Below are 21,586 nucleotides of genomic sequence, written 5' to 3' on the forward strand. Positions count from 1 at the left end.
CCCGGGCACCCTGCCGGGCCCTTACAAGTCAATGGCCCCAGGCAGAGCCCTCGCACCCGGCAACCACATCTCCCCGAGGCCCGGCTGGGCGGACAGCACAAGACGCTCCCGGCCTCGGCCTCGGGAACAGCCGAAACAAGGACCAGGAAGTCCCCGCTGCCGGCAGCGTCTTACCCAGGCCCACGGAGGGTGCCCGACACCCGCCCCCAGCCAACTCCCTCAGCCAATCCCCGTCCCCGGCCAACTCCCTCAGCCAATCGCTGCCCCCCTCCTCCAAGCCCCGCCCCGTTGCCAGGCCCACCCTCGGCCGCCTCACGCACCCGCCACCGCCTCACGCCCCTCCGAGGTGACCCCAGGCGGCGACCCGGGACTCGGTGCCGAGCTCGCCCGTACCGGCCGCATCCCCGCTCTCGCCGTGGTGCATGGTGTAGTGCAGCATGCCTCCCAGTATGGTCCAGCCGCCCAATGAGTACAGCAGCGCCGCGCGCGCGTTCCACACCGCCAGCCGCAACTTACTCCCAGCCATAGCAACACCCGTGCTCACCGCTCGGGCCCCGCCGCCAATGGGGCGGAGAGCGCCGGTGCGCGCATGCGCCCGGGCTGTAGGGCGGGAGCGGTCCCAAGATGGCGGGTGGGGTGACAGGAAGATGGCGGCGGGGGGATAGGGAGGGGGACTGGCGGACCCGTAAGAGGAGATCTGCGCTCCTCCTTGTTTCCATCAGGACGCACGTACCCCAGTTAACGTGTTCACAAACAGAAAGGAGACAGGCCAAGCATACAGATGAATTGGGAGCACTAAACAGTAATGCTCTCACCCAGTTTTATTTTTAATTAATACAGGCCCTGGCTGCTAAAAAGACACCTAAGAACACGCACTGTTACAAACCAAGGTAAAGACTGTTAAAATCTGTACTGGCTAAAACATCCTTTATCTGTGATTACAGTGTATGAAAAATGTGGAGTGAATAGAGACAAAAAGGAATACAAATAAATTAATATCTAGAAGGGCCAAGTAAAAAATTCTCCCTGTATATTTGTTTCATTTAATACTTAAAAACCTTTAAAAGAGAGAAAGAAGGAAATGTAAAATGAATCGCTCCATTTCCGTTATCCACATGGTCTATGTAACTTCTGCTCTTTTGGGTTTGACCAAAGTCACGCTGCACTGGAAACTGCCAGCTTTTTGAGGTGGTCCATGAACACCTGGAGACTCACATCATCCGTCAGGATTGGAGCTCCCGATTCCTGCAGACACATAAAGAAAGAATGACTAACTGAAAGCAAATCAGATGTCAGCACTCTGAAGTAATTCCCTGCTAAATCAACCACCTTTTTCCCTGCAAAGGACAGATGGCAAGAGCTGACACTGTCCTCTAGTGCAATCCCCAAAAGAAAGTCTTTTCTTTCTAAAGCGTTAGGAATTTTGCTGCCCAAAACAAGGTAAAGAGGATATAAAAATCTAGTATTCTCAGGTAAAATACATCTATATGTATCTATATTCAAGGTACTCTCTGCAGAATGCTAAATACACTGTGACCTAAGAGTTTTAAGTCATATTTATAGGGAAAGTGTGCAGACAGATTTTTTTCATCAGGTCATCTGAAACCTGTAAGAACATACTGTACATCAAGTTAGCTGCTCACTTCAATAGCAGCCACCGCAGAAAATGCTCCTGGTCTGCCTGTGACCCACGTGTAGCTGGGATAAAGGGGTATCAAAGGGGCAAAGCACTCTTTGTGGACACCACTCTTCTCCTGCCACTGTTTACCTTGCCAGTTGCATAAAAATCTAACCTCCTAAGCTGGTTACTCAATTACCAGATCCTTTAGCACACAGAAATAACCTTGTTTCTTTGCACTGCAAAGCACTGTAAAATCTTCAGATCCAGTCAGGTTTCAGCAAAAGCTCTTAGGTAAGAACTAGAGAACAGATGTAACCTGCTCATGGTTTGTGCCATGTAGTGAATTGGGTTGCCTGCTATGTAGACAAATCTGTAATTGTACATTATTTTATAGCATTCTAAACATGAGCAGCTCTTCCATTGCTTACCTGTCCCCATGCATAGAGGTTATTGTGGGTCTGAGAAGGGTTCACTTTAGACAAGAGGAACCGGGCCTATTAACACAAAATATCAGAGAAGTAAATGTAAGATGTACATTGACAGCACTCTCAGCTCCTCAAGACTTCTTACTGCTTTAGGTCCATGACTAGTGATGCCCCTCTGCTTTTGCAAGCAAAGGACCAATTTAACATAAGTGGGTTTTAAGTCCAGAAACAGCTCTGCTCCACAGGCAACTTGTCTCCAAGGGGCACTCACCTGGCAGGGCAGTTCTGGTTCCACGCGACACAGGCATGTCACCAGCACTGTCCCTCACATGCCCCCACCTGCTCTTCAGCAAAGAGGTCAGTGTAGGAACAGCCTAACATGGTCACATCAAAAGCAAATCCCAAATCTTTGTTTCAGAGCATCAACCCCTGTCTCTTCACTGCTACAAACAAACCAGGCACACACAAGCACAGCACAACTGTAATTCCAGGAAGAGCAAAAATAGGAAGTATTTCATATCCGCACTTGGCATTGGAGACTAAAGGAACAGATGGTCACACTTCCTTGCAAGCTAACTGCACTCCTGTCTTGGGTAAGTTTAGATACATACCCAAAGCATTTCTTTCCCAGCTCTTTGCAGAATAAAAAGATATTTAACCTGGCTTTTGGGGGTTTTGGAGTTTCTTTTTACATCCTCATATTCAAAAGCATATCCAGCAAGTGATTGTCTTATTAAAGGACGAAGCTGTGGTAAAAGCTCATCAGAAAATATGCAAGCTCTGTACTTCAAAGAGCTAAATTACCACTGTATTTAACTTACAGAACCATCCTTCTAAAGTAAAGCAGAAAGACGGCTATTTGCTCTATTCAACAACAGAAAGAGCTCCTCAATAAACCTCCTTACCTGACTGCCCCCATGTTCCGTGTGGATGTAACGCGGCATCGGGAACCTGGTCTGCAAGATTTCCTGGGCATCATCCAGTGGGGCTTGTAATAAGTGCTTGAAGTTTTCATATTCAGGCATCTCTTGGTAACCAGCTTTCTGCCACTGTGCAATAGTCTATTGACAGGACAGGGAGGGGGTATAAAACTAGTAGAGATGTCTGCAAGCCTCCCCTTTTTAACCTGCATTCTTTAAGGCAGCAGAACGCACACTTTTCACTACCTCTGGCAATGACATTATTTAGTGTCTGTCATTTGCTGAGTGTCTTGCTCTCCAACAACATGTAGAAACTCTCTAAGGTAACTCTTTGTCATTGTTGACTCAAGTGTTCAACTCCTGTTCATGTCAATCGGGTATCTGTGCACACCTCTCAAAGGGAACTAATCTCATATGGCACACAGTCAGGAGCTAATAAGAAGCTAGCTGCCACAAACTAGCATGCCCAACTTCAAGTATCCTAATAACAATAGTTAAATATGAGTGAATTAGCTCAGTTCAAAAACAAAGGGAAGAGTTAAAATGCTTCCCAGTATTTAAAAGCAAAACTTGGAAAAATCCATAACCCATTTCTTTAAGAGCAGCAGTATTTAAGTGTCAAAACCTAGTAACCAAGTATGCCACGTAGCTGAAAATCAAACTGTATCTGCATAGCAAACTGCAGCTCTCTGCCCTGCTTAGTTCCAAGCTTTTCTGACCTTTACCAGGTATGGTAAGGGACCACCTTCATTACCAAGTGTCCTGGTAATGGTTACTTGGAAGTAGGAAGAAAATTAACTCTATCCCATCAGAAAACAGGACACCAAACTAGCATGAGAACTGTATCTCAGTGAACAACGCATCCTTAGCAATTGCAGTTGGACTTTTTGTTAGGACACTGGGGAGAGAAACTGTATTAAAACCAGCAGCACACATGCAATGTCATTATGTTAGTGTGGGCTTTGCAAGCAGCTTATTTGGTACTCGCAGTGACGCTGTCTGCATGCCTGGCAGGAGCGAAGGTGTGCAAACAGAGAAAGAATGTGTTTCAACATACCTCACCAAGGTAGATAACTATCTGGAAGAAAGTATCCATCAGTAGGATTCTGTCAGGGAGAATACTGCTGCTGTCCAAAAGCACTGGCTGGGAAAAGTCAAAATCATAGAATCAGCCAGGTTGGAAAAGACCCTCAAGATCATCAAATCCAAATGTTCCCCTAGGGCTGCCAAGGCCACCACTAACCCATGACACTGAGGGCCTCGTCTGCACGGTGTGTGAACACTTCCAGGGACAGTGATTCCAGCACTGCCCTGGGCAGCCTATTCCAATGCCTGACTGCCCTTTGGGGAAGGAATTGTTCCCAATATCCAGCCTAAACCTCCCCTGGCGCAGCTTGAGGCCATTTTCTCTTGTCCTATCCTTTGTTCCTTGGGAGCAGAGCCCAGCCCCTCCTGGCTCCATCCTCCTTTCAGGCAGTTGCAGAGATCAGTAAGGGCCCCACGAGCTTTCTCTTCTCCAGACTAAACCCCCCCAGGTTCCTCAGCCATTCCCCATCACACTTGTGCTCCACGCCCTGCACCAGCTCCGTTGCCCTTCTTTGGCCCTGCTCCAGCACCTCAATGTCTCTCTTGTAGTGAGGGGCCCAGAACTGAACACAGGATTCAAGGTGCAGCCTCACCAGTGCCCAGTACAGGGGTATGATCACTCCCCTGGCCCTGCTGGCCATGCTATTGCCGATACAGGCCAGGAAGCTGTTGGTCTTGGCTGTGGGGGCACACTGGAGGTGCCACTAAGCCCTCAGAACTGTATTAACCCTCACAGTTGGCCAAAAAGCTTGCTTGGTCCAGCCCATATAGACATAACTCCACCAAGGCTACTCAGTCCATGCAAACACCTTGCAGATCGCAGTCAACCTCCTGGAGCATATCCGCATGGAGCAATGAGTTATCAGCTGCTGTCTGAAGTGCAGGATGCAAGAGAGCGATTCCTATGGCTACCCATGTTTAATTTCAAATTATCTTGAACAAAAGTATCTCAAAAATAAGAAGAAATAACGTGTGACCTCTGACAAATGCTGCCAAGGGAGCTTCATATTACTTCAGCAGCTCCTGCATTTCTTTCCCACCAGACACATTCCTTCCAATGTGTCTGATGGGAAAGCTGCCAGCTTAAGGGAATCCTTGTCTGTTCACTGAATAGCTAAACAACTGAAAACAAGCAGCTGGTGAAAGACTATGATCTGGAAGGGCTGAGGCTTGCTGACTTACAAAGTGGACGTGGCAGCCTCTGGTAGAGAAGCAAAAGTGTGTGGAAACAGACTAAAACATTCAGTGGATGTTGGGGGGCAGGAGCAGGTTTGGGGTTTTTTTGTGTGTTTTGGGATATTAATTTAATCCAAGCTGTAAGCTTACTGAAAACACAACTCATATTCCACATTGCCCCATCCCATCCTTTAATAATGACCTCGATTAAAAAACATATAAGGGCCTTTTTACTGAAATACTGTTACTTGACTGAATACTCATTACTTTGGATTGATGCACTTCTTCCTGTTAAACAGGGACTCACCTCAGGAGGGCCATGGAAAGAATAAGCATAAAGGATGGGCTGGATCATAATGAGAGACTGGGTCAGATCTTGCCTAGCAAAGTGGTGACGGTAGTAAGAAGATTCATCTGGGCTGTTATTGAAGACCTGCAGGAATGGGGAGCGTCGCAGATGGAACATGAACTGCACCAGAAAGATGAGTGAGAGGAGACATTTCAGCAAGTTGTCAAAACGTCTGCACCCAAGTCCAGTCTTCCTGAACTGCAAAGCCCCTTATTAACTCCTCACAGTTCTTTCCTTATCAGTCATTTGTAGCACTGAACTGCAGGAGCACCAAATTAAAAACGCATCTGTGCCTCCCATCTTGAAGTTGATAAATGATACAAGATCTTTTATCATCACTCCCACCCACCCTGGCATCCTTTTCCCATACTGTGGGAAGTGACATTCTTACCTGGGGATACAAAGAAAAGGATTCTGACAATCTGAAGGAGTTGGGATCATCTTTGTTATATTGTCCAAATTTCTGGCACTGTTGGAAGCAAAATGGATACTTTGGTTATTTCTATTTTTTTATTTTATTTCCTTTTTAGAATTTACACTTTTTTTTATGGGTGTTCTTTTCGTTCTTCTTAAACAGAGCAACCAAGGCATGAACATGACAACAGCAAGTAAGATAAAATTTACAGCCTCTTTAAGTCAGTGGTTTCTGTGTCTTCCTGGAACAAGAATGATGATTTGATCTATTTATCTATTTACATATATTAAATGGAGATTTGAAATTATCTAAGAATGAAAGAAATAGTACTTCTAGTACTACCCATTTCTGTTTTTCCATTACATCAGGCATACTATCTCATACCTAAGCTGCTTTGTACACTATGAAACACTTCTGCAGCAACTCTACTTACTTCTAGAGCCACAGCATCTGCATTTCACCAACTGCTTCACTGGAAACAAACAGCATCAAATGGTTTGAGGACTTTAACTATACATGACTCCATAATCATTTCAGCATGCATCATGCCCATGTGCGTTTTGACACTCAAATCTTTATTTGATACTGGCCCTGTTTTTTTTAGTATCTGATCTGTTAGTATCAACTCCACGTGGGTGTTTGGACAAGGCCAGAACGAATTTAGGCAATCAGGTTTGTGCAATTCAAAGCACAAGACAGTATGAAGCTGCAGAAGTAATTACTACCCTGAACTTGGCACCACTGAACCCACACCTGAATGCTCTGTCCAGTTTTGGGCTCCCCAGTGCAAGACAGACATGGATACAATGGAGTGAGTTTAGCAGAGGCCACCAAGCTGGTCAGGGGCTGTAGTACCTCATGCAGAAAGAGAGGCTGAAGAAGGTGGGTTTGGTCAGCCTGGTGAAGAATGGGATTAGGGAGTCATGTTGCTGTCTGGTAGCTGGAGAAGTGGAGATTCTGATGGGACAAAGGGAGGGGATGGGAATGACAGTGATCAAACACTAGAACAGGTTGTCAAGAGAAACAAGAGAAACTCTGTCCTTGGGGATCTTCAAAACTCAGCTGAACAAGAGCTGGAGCAACCTGTTCTAACTTCAAAGCTGGCCCTACTCTGAGCAGATGGATTGAACCAGAGACATCTGGAGGTTCCTTCCCACCTGCAGTATTCTATGTTTCATTCACTGTCACTTCTGTAATCTCACTTTAACCCTTTCAGCACGATGGGATGCTTACCTACTCCATCCCAAATTCACTGATCATACTGGCTACTGAGCTATTGTGTACTGCAACTGTATGACCATAATCAGAGCACAAAAGAAGCAAGTCAATCTGGAAGGAGAATCGTGTTCTCGTTTCCAGAGACCATTTTTACTAGAATCGAGAATGCACCCAACTGCAGTCTTTGGGTCTTACCAGTCTGATCAGCTGTCTGTCCAGCCACCGCAGAACATCGGGTCCCTCCTCAGATTCAGCTCTGTACACTCCCAGTCGTGCCATCAGCACAGCGGCTGCTTCTTGGTCAAACGCAGCTTCTATGTGCTGGAGCTGACTCTGTGCATCTGCCCAACTATAGGGTTAGTGAAGGGTTAGTGCCACATGCATTCACCTTCAGCAAAACTCAAACCAGATTCAACCTCCCAGTGCCAAACACTCCATGGCCAATGCATGCAACAAAAAGCTAGACAAATTACAGCACAAACTGCACGTTAAGTTTCTGCCATTCTGCCAAAGGACTGACAGGAGACACTCACTTTCTGGCTATGGTGGTGACACGAATGCGTTTCTGCGTACTGGAGTGCTGATACTGAGTGACAAACTGCACTGCCCCTCGGCCTCCCTGAGGTATCGGTGCGTTGTGCTGCAAATAAAACAAGGTAAGCCTTCAAAACAGGGAGGCTTTTCCGTAACAGTAAACTACAGAGAACTGCACTGCAGGGAATCATTTGAGCAGTCACAAAGTACAAGGAAGAGATGGACCAGAGAAGAGAGATCCATCTATTAGCATTGTGTTTTCCAGCAGCCCTTAGAATCAAGGGGTGTTGGGCCCATTTAATATTGGGTGTGACACTGACTCAGCTTCTCCCTTAAAGGATGGCAGCCACTCGTCACCTCTATAGCAACGAACTTAAGAATGGCAGTAGAAGGTCTAAGCAAAGGTGCTGTGAGACTACCATCCTATTCCAAAGAGTAACAAATTCACACAGCAGAGAAGACAGAGGCAAGACGTGGAACAGAATTCCTTTTGGGTAGTTTTCCTAGCTTCTAGCTGCCATATGCTCAGAAGCTTCTCCAGCCAAAAGTTACTTCTGAGCCATCAAGTTATTACAACTTGGAGGACCAAGTCTCCATTGCTATTTAAAAGTATAATTTCATTCTCCCAGCACCTACTGGCAAAAAAAGACAATTTTTTCTTTGTTAAATAAATACCATAGGGAGAAGACAAGGAAAGAATTCAGGTTTTTACAGAACAAAAAAAAAATAGGCAATTTATGCATATGAAAACAACTTCGGAGACTATTTCTTTAGCACAAAACACCTGGTTGCTTTGCAGCCACCCATCTGCCACACAGGGGATGTCATTGCACTTTCTGGCCCTGAAACAAACAGTTTGGTGTGTGAAAAAAAAAAAGACCAAAAACCTAGAGGACTGACCTGATTTACCACTTCAAAGTAAATGGCCAGAGTTGTGCTGGGATCCAGGCTACAAATTTTCCATTGAGAGGTTCCTCCAATTCCAAGCTCCTGCACAGGATCAAAAGGAAGGTAGCATTTTTACCTCTAGCAGCAGGTAAGGGAAGCTTATGTCATACTTTGAGCAGAGGTACAAGTAATAAGCAGGCATTCTGGATCTGTTATCTTTGGGGTGTGAATGAAGTTACTGAAGGCCACAGTTAAAAGAAAGCCTTATGGGGCACGAATTCCATCTAGGGAAGACTGTCTATTCCTAGGGATGTTTCCAAATTGTTCTTCTCCTTGAGAACTCTGACATTCTAGCTGAGCTGTAGGTCTAGACAGACTTTGCACTGTTCATTCACGTCTTTGTTAAAGGCTTTTCCATGTCAGAAACTTACACTTTCAGAGACACATGGCCCTTTAGCATTCAGGGATATGCATGGTCCAATAGCTCCTGCAATTTTCAGCTCCCTAGAGGTCTGGAACAAAATAAATAAAAGTTGTTTGGTTTGGGTTTTTAAAATCACCAGCACTTTTCTTTCCCAATTAATGTCATCCAGTGAAACTAATCACCTTTACATCCAAACATGCACCAAAAGCCATCCGAAATTCCCCGTTGAATCCTTTGTTAAATACCCGCTGGAAGGTCTGCTTGAACAGGGAAGTGTTGAAGGAGTCTCCCATCACCATATGTCCTCTGGGAAAGAAAAAACAATACGTAAAGGAACTGAAGCAACTGGGAACTGGAAGTAAATCACAAAGAATATGTCTCTCCAGCTCTTATGCATGCAAACACATGCAGTCCTGTTTTAAAGCATGCCTTTCATAGGTAGAATTCACATCAGGGAGTGCAGATTCATGGATGCCTCCTCCAAAGCCAGACGTGTTAATGCTCCGTCTTGGCCAGCTTGCTTTCTCAACTACATTTCTTGCCCATCCCTTTAGCTGTCTTAAAAATGCTCATGTTTCACCAGTTAGAAATAGTTCAACTGAGGAAAGAGCTTCACTCAGGCTGCTTTCCTGGATCAGGGCTGGTACCAGCCACATTATAGACAGGATGCCTGCAGGTGCATGGGTCTGTGTTGTGCCTTCCCACAGTGCCTTGGTAACCCCAGGCCTGATCAGATGGAGCTTAGGAACACAACCAACAGGTCAAACCATCTGCTGCTTACTGCACACTACAAGATTACTTGCAAATACCTTGCTCAAACCCTCCTTTGACTCTCTAGACATAATGACTGATAAGACATGCTGAGTACCCAAAAGGCCTGGTTTAGCACACAGCCATCCTCAGAGAGGTCATAACTGGTTTCAGTGATACAGAACACAAGACATGTACCCCTTAGAGATGTCACTTAAAACTAGACCCGGGGAAGCCAAGAATCCCTGGTGAAAGCACAAGTGAGCTGTTAAGTGGAGAGAATTTGGCCCAGACAAAGAAAGCTTCTACCCACAGTGCCTGATACTCTGCTCTTCTGCTGGCACTTCAGTCATGCACACATCACAAAGCATGGCAGATCTATCCCATAAATTCTGGAAAGGATACTTGCTATCTCCCAAGGAGGCAGGAAGCATTTGCAAAGGACATGTCACACCATGCTTTAGAATACCTTTCTCAAAGCAGGACATGGAGTTTTCTACCAGCAGTGCTAATTCACATGCTGTTTTGAGACTTCAGAAATGAGGACTTGGGATCAGGTGAGGTTTGCCATAAAACTCCTGGCAAATTCAAACCACAATTTAGAAAAGACTGGTAAAAATCTCACCTTTTTGCAAACTTAACTGCTTTCTGAACTGTTGGCCCCCTCCAAAACAACAACAAAATAAAGCACAGGTGCCACCTTTGTGCTCTCCTGTTGTGAACATACCCAGTGAGGTTTGCACAACACTTCATCTCCAGCAGTCCAGTCTGATCCAAGGCACAGGCATAGATGTCAACACAATGCCCATTGGCTGCAGCGCGATTAGCCAGGGTCTCGTAGTGCTGGGGAAACAGACATGGTGGTCAGGATGCTACAATGGGCAGTTTTAATACTGCTCTCCAGCTGAGGCTAGCCCATGAAACACAAGGTTCAAATGATGTGATTACCAGCGCTCTGGTAGCTAAACAGTTCTGCTCTTACTGCTGGAGCACACTTCTCCCTCCAAAGATGTTTGTGCTCGGATGAGCTTGAGTAGCATGTCAGAGGTGCCATACTGCTTTCTGTAAGCTGACAGGCATGTTCATGTCTGACATTTTTACCATTTTAACTGGGTTTTTCTCATAGAATCCCAGACTGGTTTGGGTTGGAAGGGACCTTAAAGCTCATCCTGTTCCAACCCCCTGCCACAGACAGGGACACCTTCCACTAGACCAGGTTGCTCCAAGCCCCATCCAACCTGGCCTTGAACACTGCCAGCAATGGGGCAGCCACAGCTTCTCTGTGCAACCTCTGCCAGGGCCTCAGCAAGGATTTTTTCCTAGTATGTGATCTAAATCTCCCCTCTGTCAGTTTAAAGCCATTGCCCCTTGTCCTGTCATTACCTGCCCTTGTAAAAAGTCCCTCTCCAGATTTCTTGCAGGCCTCCTTTAGGTATCGGAAGTCATAGGTCAAGAAGACAAAGGATGCTTATAGGAAGGGACCAATTCTTGGAAAACAGCTTTTCTCCTCCCCAGAAAGAGATACAATGATGTTGATGAACAAACTCTCCACCCATCATCAGCTAAGAAACCATACTGCAATACTTCTTTCTCTGAGAAGGCACAAGACTGTACTGGAGAGGTAACTGGAAGGAAGTGGTTTTTACCCTTCCCTTGACCACTCTCATAATTTAACATACACAAAAGGCTCAGGCACTTCCAAGGACAACTGTGCCAACATCTGGACATACAGTTCCCACATCCAGAGAATGGAATATGTCTGTTCCGTAGGGAAGGACACTGAGCAGCTCTCAAAATAGCAGTGTAGGTTTGTGTTATGTACTTTCCCCTCATTTAGTGTTCTGACACAACATTCAGGTTTTGGTTTTAAACATTCCCAGCAGGCACCAGCACCTACTTTGGTGGCCTTCTTCATGAACCTTGCATTGTCCTTCTCTATGTCATGCCAAGAACGGATGGGTGTTTTCAGCTCATCTCCTACCACCATGCCTGGTCCTTGTGTTGGTGGCCCACCTGTAAACAGCATTATTCTGGCCCCTGTGTTTGGAAATGTGCCCTAAAATAAAAATAGAGACTTATGTTAAGGGGGAAGAGGAGGGAAAATATTATTAAATAGCAACCAATGCTTTAGGGACCTGTCTCTGCTACAGCCCACCTTGATAAATAGCAATGCATTTCCTGACAGTCACAGCATTCTCACGTCTAGACTCAAGCTACGTCAAGCTTCATGTCTTTGTAACAGGAAACAAGCAGTTTCTGTTCTTTTTACTTACATCTTAGATGATGGTCAGATAAAACCAGTGCATCCTATCACCTCCACATGGTGACACACACAAGAATCAGAGACCTTGAAACACCTGCATTATTTTATCATTTAAATGGAAACCCCCAGCCCACATGTCAAATGTCCTAGAGACAAACTGCACCTCTACAGCCAATGTACCTGGGCCAGCTTGGTTTGGCTGGACTGACACCTGCACACCTCTCAGCAAAGACTGATAGGTGCTTACTTTGACTGCCTCATCTCAAGCAGCAGCATGAAGAAAAGTACCTCCAGTAAACCAACTGCAATTGAAAGAGCCACTCCAGTGGAACGTAAAGGCCTCTTTCCCTGGGTCACTGGCCATGGATCCCTTTGCAGTTCTCCAAGCAGATCTGTTAAATTCATGTCAACCTTATGTACTGGCTGCAAAAACCTGCAAAAACCCAAATAAAATGTTTTCCTGCTTAGAAATTTAGAGAAGAAAGTGCCTCTCTGTTCCTGGCACACTTAAATTGCACTGAATTATCAGAAGTAAAAAGTCACGTGGCATGTGCCCTTCTTACATCCACACTTCCCAAGGCCTTTGCAAAAGACAAGAATTGATCAAAGCAAGACATCAGGAACTGAAAACAAGCCAAAGTCACATCAAGCATAGGAAAGAACTGCAGTGGTGGTTTAGTCTACCAAAATGCAAAAAGCTGCCACTGAAAGATAGAAGCTGATAAAGAAAGAAACTGTATTCAGCAGAGGCAGATACAGCTTTACAGCTCAGGGATCACTTTTGCCTGTCAATCAAGTTTTGGACTTTGCTGGGCCAAGGGTAGGAGGTAGTATGCAGGATTGTTAAGACATGCCCCACCACTGGCTGTTCAATCAAAAAGACAAGCCCCTGCTCTAAACAACTCCTGAGCAATGTGCTTTCCAAAGACAGCTACTCTGTTTTTCAATAGAAACCTAGACTGAATGCCAATTGTATTCTTGCAACTGCAAACCCAAGACACTACAGTAAGTCTGATACACTGTCAGCAGCTTCAGTAAATCCCATCCATACCTGTCACCTGAAATAGAGAGATAGCTGTGAAAAGAGAATGCTATTTAAATCTTCTTACAAAGATTATTCTTGGGAAACCCAGGTTTATAAGCATGACTCCGAAGGAACATAAAGCACCTGCCCTGCTTTTCTGCTGTGCTGGTGCAGCTTACCTGCTTGAAATAACAGGTTGCTCTGGAGTCTGAAGAGGTCTTCCCTGTTGAATGGGCACAGCTGGCCTTGAAAGCCCAAGCATATCCTGGAGAATAGTGAAGAGGAGGCAGGGATGTACTATTTAAAAACTAAACATTATTTGCTGTCAAACCCTGAGGCTGCAATATTGTAACATTAAATACATTAAAAATCTGTACAATTATTAATCTTTGTACTCCCATTAGGAATGGATCAGTGAGCCCATATGTGAGATACACAAACTGTATTTTGGACAAGCTTCAACCAAAGGCAAGAAGAAAGGAGAGGAGCCCAGTGCTCGAAAGACCAGCAGTGGTGCCAGCAGAGCCAACAGGAGCAAGTCACTGGCCTAAGACATGGCAGAACATACCTGTATTTGCTTAGCTGTCAGGTCCTTTGTGCCCCTAAACACGTAGCTCTTGGAAATCCCTTCACAGCTCAGCTCATGAACCTGGATCATTCTGCCAAAAGTGATAAGCCCCACCAGAGCATCAGAAGGCAGCAGGCTCAAGGACATCTGGAGGGACTCCTTCAGTGCCTGCAAGTCCTCCTCTTCCAAACACGTGTCGACAACATACAGGAAGATCAATGGTGTCTGTGGACCTCGCTGATGTGGAAAGAGATGCATTTACTGCGTGTGTACATATGCCAGGTGACACTTCATAATGCCTCCAGCCAATGAATAAAATCAGCCCTACCTTAAGCACGTTGCAGAAATGTTATTTATTTGCATTATCTTAAGGAAATACAATACACATAATCTGTCACAAATAAGACAGTTCTGGGGGGTTTCAAACTTGCCTGTGATTCACTTACCTGCACGATATATTCGATTGTTGAAAACTGAGGCATAAGCTCTGCTGGTTGATTGACTTCAGATATGCCTGCATATGCTGGAGGGAACTGAAAAAGAGAACAAAAAATCAGGACAAGGAAGTTGCAGGACAGAAATGTAGGCCCTCCTCTGCCGTCCAGAGGCTGCCCTGCTCATGATGTGGTTACTCAACTCTTTATTTACTGCCACTGCATCAACCTGATTAACTCATGACAAGAGACCCACAGTGCTGTTTTCCAAAGCACAGACAAGTTCCCAGCAGTATGGACAGCTGCTCAACCCAGTGTAAATAAAAGGTGGGACTAAACCAGCGACTGTGTGTCAGCTGGAATTCACTTAGCCACATGACAGTTCTGATAGCAAAAGTCTACTCAAATCTAATGATTTTCATACTCGACAAGAACAGTAAGCGTCAAGTGCAAAAACCACACTGGGAACACATGGGATATAGTGTGGAAAACATGGGACATAGTGTGGAACACATGGGACATGGGACAAAGATAGCATTATTATCTCCTTCCTAAGCTCTGCATGCTGGCAAAACTGAACTCAAGCCAGACAAGATGTCAGGTAATACAGACCCATTAGCAAGTACTCTGTTCTGGGTTCATCAGGAGAAAAAGGCCAAGGGGAGGAATCTAGAAAAGTGGAATTTATGCTGAATATCCTTTGCCAGGGATGTTCAATAAAATTGTTCACTGAAAAGCAGAAAGGGCTGATGCTTTTTCCAACTTACCTGATTTCTCTGAAAACAGAAGTTACAAGCCCAGAGCTTGGCCCGATAGTCAACCTGGCTGCAAGGGAAAGATGAAGCATTAGTATAACCACAGGACCGATTCTACAGCACAGCTTCACAATTGTCCATGCTGGTTCACAGCCCTGAGGAAGAAACAGAATACCATACACTCAACTTGAATGACAAGAGGTTTAGGGATTCAGACTCCTGTTCTATTGCCAGAAAGTCCATCAGCTCACCCAGCCCTGCAATTCCAGGCTTGTCAGCATGAGAGACCACGGACAGCTCTCTAGAGCATAGGTTGGGCAGACAAAGACTCAGGTCTAATCGTTCTTTCGCCACACTTGGACTTACCTCAGTCATCTTATTGTTTGTACAGCTGTAGCACACAAGTACTCCAGTCACAGAGCAGCAGGAGCCACTCACCCACATCCTGCACAAACACTGAACAAATAGGCTGTTCCCTGCCCCAAAGAGTTTACTTAGCTCATTAGAACATCCTAGAAAATGCAGTAAAGCCTGGCCATACTCTTGATTTATGGGCTTGATCTCTTTTTGCTTCTTCTTACTGGCCTTCCCTGCTTTTTCTCAGCCCAGCACTAATCTCTGAGTATGTACGACGATCACATGATTTTGGGACCAAGACTGTTCCTCTTGAATTGTCAGCAAAACTTCAAAGACAACTGTGATGCTCATAGGGGAGCTGACCTACAAGCAGCAGGAAACCAACTGAACATCACAGTACAGAGAACAATATCAGTATAATCAGCATCTTTAAGTTTCATCATTCATCACAAACTCCTTGGCCATTTTCATATCATCTCTGCCTTAATAGCCTCCCCAAAGGCACTCCTCTCTCCTCTGGATCTGGCAGCTCTAGTAACAGGCTGGCATTCAACAGCAAGCATGCATGGAGTTTAGGGATGTGGAACTGCTTGAGTGAGTCCAGAGGAGGCCACAGAGATGCTCCAAGGGCTGGAGCAGCTCTGCTCTGGAGACAGGCTGAGAGAACTGGGCTGGGTCAGCCTGGAGAAGAGAAGGCTCCGTGGACACCTTAGAGCAGCTTCCAGTGCCTAAAGGGGTGACAAGAAATCTGGAGAGGAGCTTTTGATAAAGGCAGGTAGTGACAGGACAAAGTGGTTTTAAGTTGACAGAGGGGAGATTGAGATGAGACATCAGGAAGAAATTCTTCCCTGTGAGGGTGCTGAGGCCCTGGCACAGGGTGCCCAGAGAAGCTGTGGCTGCCCCATCCTGGCAGTGTTCAAGGCCAGGTTGGACAGGGCTTGGAGCAACCTGGTCTAGTGGAAGGTGTCCCTGCCTGTGGCAGGGGGTTGGAACTGGATGAGCTTTAAGGTCCCTTCCAACCCAAACCAATCTGGGATTCTATCATTGTATGACTTCAACAAACCCACGGCATCTAACTGAAAGAGGCCACCAAGCACTAGGCAGAGAAAAAGAGGAATAAGGAAGGAGCAAAGCTCAGATAAAAACTAGGTACTATCCTTCCTCTATCAACATCCCCAGCCAAGAAATTCATACCAGAGTGGGTTGAGCACTGCTTTGCAAGTCGGCCTGCTACAAAGCACCGGCTCATACTGCGCAGGAGGCAGGTCAGGACGCTCCTTCAGCGGGGTCAGAAGACAGGCCAGGGGCACAACCATCCTCGTGGCCTCCAGCCTGCTGGAGGGCCACACGTTCCAGCTGAAACGCACGCCATCACGCTCCTCATTTTGCTGGATGAACTCCAGGTACGTTGCCATGGGACTGCAGAAGTTCTGAAAGGACATAAGCAACATGCTGAATGTAGACACAAGACATTGCAGGACAAAGCCAATACATTATGATGAGTTAATCCCATTATCAAATGGACAATGTGATTGTATTAACCTCTTCTGTCTGGTGCTTTCCAGACATTCCAGGCAATTAAAACACCACCAAATCCAAAGAAGAAACAAGGCAATCATGCACTCTAGGCTAGATGTGAGGGGTTTTTCCCTTATGATCCACATTTAACATCCCACTCAGTACCCACTCAGCCTCATACTGGCCTCGAGGCAGTCCTGCCTGACTCAGGTAAGGGTAAAACAGGTTTCCAACATAACCTGAAGCCTTCAGCTGAAACCTTGGCGGGGGAATGAAGGCCAAAGCACTCATCACAAATGTCACCGGGCTGCCAACCTGACCTGCTTACAGATGGAAAGGAGCACACCACAAAAAGGTCAAAAAAGACCTTCGGACTCACTCCAACAGCTCCACGTCCCTCTTGTGTTGCTGTCCCCAGAGCTGGATGCAGTGTTCCAGGTGGGATAGAGGACAGACCCTTCCAAAGCCTCAGCAGATGAGTGGCGGTAGTATTCCAGCATCCACACGGGATCTACTACAGGGCACACTGCTAACCCCTGCTCCTTCCTCGCGGTGATACAGGGAACACAGCAGATCATCCAGCCTCAGCTCGGCACAGCTATAGGGGACACCGCGGATCGCCAGCAAAGCCACAGGAACCACCTCCGACCCCGACGGCAATTCCATGGGGAAAAGCCCTAACCCCCTCCACTGCTGAACACCACCGGAGACACCACCGACCCCTCCAGCCTCTCCCATAGGATACACCACTGAATGCCCCCAGCACCTCCCATATGGGACACCACTGACTCCCCAGCCCCTATAGGGCACGCACTGACAACACACCCCATAGGCCTCCTACAGGGGACAGACCGGACCCCCCGTCCCCACAGCGCCCACCTGCCCGCTCCGCGCCGCTCCCTGCCGCCGCTGTCTCCCGGCAGGCCCCGCGCACCCGGCAAAGCCAGCTCAGCGGTACGGCTTGCCCGTAGGCAAGATGGCGGCACCGGCACGCCCCGCCCGGCCCCGGCGAGGCTCCGCCGACATCTTGGCTACGGGCACGCTGCTCGCCGGCCTGAAGGAGGGGAAGAGACGCGGCCCTATCGTACATGGCGAGGCAGCGGCGTCGGGCCGCCATCTTCACTAAGGGTGCCAGGTGCAGTGTTGGAATGGAGACAAACGGTGTGCCCCTACTAAAGATGGCGGGGGAGGCGTCGCCTTCCTGCGCTGGCGGCCCGATGGGTGAGGGGTGCAGCTCTTCTGTCAGTGTGCTCGGCAGCTTTAGGGGGTGCTGTCGTGGTCGTGACAGCTTTACCCTCACGGCCGGGTTGAGGCCACAGGGGTTCATCACTCATCATAGAGGAAAACCACCTATGCTTAAAAGCTATATAATATTCACATTACTACTATTGTTAGTGTCGTCAGACCCAGGACTTGCTCTCCAAGCACTACCAGTAAGAGGCAAAGCAAATCTGCTCCTCTGCAGTTGCTTGCTTATCCTTCATTTTACAGATTCCTCACATCGCCATGTCTCCAGAGCAAAGCACAGCACCGTAACGGGGACGCAGGGCTCCAAGGCCACATGCTAGCATGAGGTGAAAACACTGAGCAGCTGGTGCGAGCTTGTGTCCTGGTTTCAGCTGGGATAAACTCCCATTTTCTTCCTAGCAGCTGGCGCAGTGCTGTGTTTTGGATTTAGCATAGAATAATACTGATAACACCACTATGTTTTAGCTGTGCTGAGCAGTGCTCACAGAGTCAAGGCCTCTTCTGCTTAGTGTTTCTAGACCAAATAACTAATGTAAAAGCTTTCCCCTTCTGTTGTCTTGGAAGAATCACAAGCTTGCTCAAAAAGTGAGAGAAGGGGGAGGGAAAACCATCAGCTGCCTATATAAGCCCCAACTTGTTTTGTGCTTAACAGCTGAAAGAGAACGCTTTGAGCTCTGCTTCCCCTCTTCTTTACTCGCCCCAGGATCTCCTGAGTAGCAGGAAGGCAGTCTGTGTGTGGTGGACAGCCCTCTTTAAGGTGTCTGTACCCTGCTTCAAAGCATAAAGTGTTTGGCAGCGATAGGAAACCCAGCTGTCCCCACTCGGGATCGTTTCTTCCCCAAAAGCTCCCTGCACATGGAGGCAAAACGGGAAACCAGCGCGAGGGTTTAGAGCTTTCTCTTCCCTTTCTGTGCCCCATGAAAGCCATACCAGGAGGAGACAGAAGGTGGCACTCGAACAGCACCACATGAACAGCCGTCGCGCTAAACGCCTCCAACCGCAGCTACGAGCAGAGCAAAGAAAGAAAAGAGAAGCAGGAGAAAGGGAGCAGCCATTCAGCCATGGGGTGAACGGTTTCACTATCACATGCTTGCCATTAACGTTGATGTTTTAGACTTCGGACTGTAAAGGCTAGACACGTCAGACAGTTCCTCTGTCAGTTCACAATACAGCCTGTACTGAAGTTCCTGTTTCTCTTGGAAATTGAAAAGCAGTCTGGCACTTGATCCCATGTGGAGATGGCACTGGGGTGTGACAACCCTCCACTTGCCTTTGGACAGTTGGTTACCACTGGTGAGGAAACAGCTCCGAGCAGCTTGGTAGGTTCACAGCAGGGTCTGCACTGCACAAGGGTGAGCTCTCCAACCCAGGAGGTACCTGCCCAACTGGAGCCTCTCCTAGGAGGCTTGCCTAAAGAAAGGAGCAGGTCATGTTTCCAAGCGGTCATCCATCTTTTGAGGGTTAACTTTAGCTCTCAGCTTTCTACGGCTGAGTATGTTGACTCACATTCAGTACTGGAGCTAGTATTGTAGCTTCCTCAAAAGGTTCCATCTCATACCAGTTTGTAAAAGGGACAGCTTTTCTTCAATCTCCTACCTGGCAACTCAGGCAGAAAAAAAAAACCACTATACGGTTACCTTTTAGCATTTACTCCCTTTTTAAGGAAGAATTACAGGCTGACAGATTAGCCAGGTTTGTGACAAACCAGAGTGACAGAAAGATCATTCCTCCAATTCATTTATAAGTAGATCAGATTCCTATTTTGCAGATAGGCAAGTGACACGGCTTTCTTTTCTCTGTAGGCATAGATGTGTTTTTCCAGATTTGAGAAGCTTTGTTAGAGCTGCAACACCAGGAAGCTTCAGAGACCACACAGGTCATCTAAACCAGGTAAACCCTATACAAATGAGCCAGAATTTAGAGAGCTTAATAAACCAATTCTCTGCTTCCTTAAGCTGTTCGCAGACAAGCTCTGCGTTTTCCTATTGCCAGTGAATATGGTTATACTGCATGAAGTGACATACCTGAATGATAAAGACATGTTGTTTGCCTCAAAGCTATGAAGCAGAGCACAAACAACGACTTATCTCTGCCAGCAGGAGGATTCAGGACCCCATTGTGTTAGGTCCTCTTTGAACACAAGAAGACAAAAGGCAACCCCAGCCCCACACCTCAATGAAATTACCTTTGGCCACATAACAGGTATCTGAAGCAGCATTTTCCTCAGGCTTAAGTGTGCTGAGTGGTTAAAGTGGCAGAGAAAGAATAAACATCTGATCATTTAAATCCCAATACTCTTTTTGTAAGAGCTCTTCTGCCTCTGCAGAGATAATGCATCCCTGTCACCTCTGCAACAAAAGAGGGAGCTGGCTGTGGGTGCTCACAGGAGGTAAACAATCACATTCAGCTTATCAGTACTAGTTGTTTGCTGGAGACAGCATGCCCAGCTGCCCACAAACAAGGAGCCTTTGCCTCTATCTACACCCTCCCTGAATAGGAGGACAGAAACCATGTTTTTTGTTTTATTCTTTGTTCAACATTTACCTTCTGTCCACAACCCACGATGTAAGTAGGAAGGTGGGGGTCAAGGAAAATTTGAACATTTCTATATGTGATCTAGTCTACTTTTAGAAGGGAAGAACTCCTGGACAGTATTGAAATAGCTGATGTAAAGACTCCTACCCTTATTTGGTAAGCTGTCTTCCAAAATCTGTCAGCCCAACCGCTTGCTACTTGTGGTCCAATTACCTGGCAAGCTGATAACTCAGTTGTTGTAGAAGTGCTTGACCATTGCCCCCTCAACACAGTGCCCAGGAGGGCTTATTTTCAGACAGGGAATCTTGAAAATAGCTAGATGCAACAGGTCCAGCATTATGCTTGGCCCACTCGTTGCCCAGTGCTGGGAGGCTGTTTGCGAAGAGGATGAGTAGAGATCCAGCCTGGATGAAGCAAAATGAAGCCATAGGTAGCAACTTGTACTGGGAGAAGAGTGTCTGCACAGTGCCCTGCTGCTAGTACATCACTCAGTCTCTGTTACTCTGGAACTGGCTGTACCCTACATGCACAACATTCTCACTTACCAGAAGGAAGCTGACTGGTTTTCCTTAGAGGTTGCTTGATTATAGGTTAAGGAAGAGGTGGAGTCGCTAATTAGCATAATATAGCTGGTACAAGTATCTGTTTACTTCCCTGATCTGAACCTGCATTTTCAGATCAGGATCTGAAACCTGCTTTTTCCAAAGACACCATGACCCCTCTACAACTGCCAGATGGACATCAATAACCAGCGGAATCTAGAGACAGCTCTCTCTTGAGAGGCTTATGACAACACCACAGTCTGTAACGTACAGACTGTACCACACAATTGCCAATTCATCATTCCAGTCACACAGAGGAGCCAGAGAGGTCACACAAGATACGCAGAAACTGGCTCTGCATCACATTGAGAAGGTTGTGCTTTTTGATGATATGCTGGTATCATGCCTTTCCCAAATCACAAACCAAGGCCAGAGGTCATATTTATGTACCAACAACTGTCACCGACATCTTTTCCAACCCTGAGGGTATTCAGATCATCTATAAAAATTTTCCCTGTACCATCACACTCTTTCTT

General features: G+C 46.6%; 1 protein-coding gene across 1 annotated transcript; it reads right to left on the reverse strand.

Annotated features, from left to right (window-relative positions):
* Nucleotides 1–906: 906 nt before the first annotated feature.
* On the reverse strand, nucleotides 907–17,851 carry SEC23B (SEC23 homolog B, COPII coat complex component). The gene is made up of 20 exons (XM_061475507.1): nucleotides 17,605–17,851; nucleotides 16,402–16,637; nucleotides 14,863–14,920; nucleotides 14,108–14,194; nucleotides 13,662–13,898; nucleotides 13,273–13,358; nucleotides 12,358–12,502; nucleotides 11,704–11,862; nucleotides 10,534–10,649; nucleotides 9,239–9,362; nucleotides 9,064–9,144; nucleotides 8,645–8,734; nucleotides 7,744–7,850; nucleotides 7,406–7,559; nucleotides 5,969–6,046; nucleotides 5,536–5,697; nucleotides 4,024–4,110; nucleotides 2,952–3,107; nucleotides 2,050–2,115; nucleotides 907–1,245 (listed from the first exon to the last, which is right to left on the reverse strand). The coding sequence occupies exons 2-20, from the start codon at nucleotides 16,620–16,622 to the stop codon at nucleotides 1,156–1,158; spliced, it is 2,304 nt and encodes a 767-aa protein (XP_061331491.1). The 5' UTR covers nucleotides 16,623–16,637; nucleotides 17,605–17,851; the 3' UTR covers nucleotides 907–1,155.
* Nucleotides 17,852–21,586: the final 3,735 nt, after the last annotated feature.

Source organism: Pezoporus flaviventris, unplaced genomic scaffold (genome assembly GCF_033815535.1).
Source record: "Pezoporus flaviventris isolate CSIRO_AGI_PZ_B2104156 unplaced genomic scaffold, CSIRO_AGI_Pfla_v1 ptg000083l, whole genome shotgun sequence".
Classification (NCBI taxonomy): Eukaryota; Metazoa; Chordata; class Aves; order Psittaciformes; family Psittacidae; genus Pezoporus; species Pezoporus flaviventris.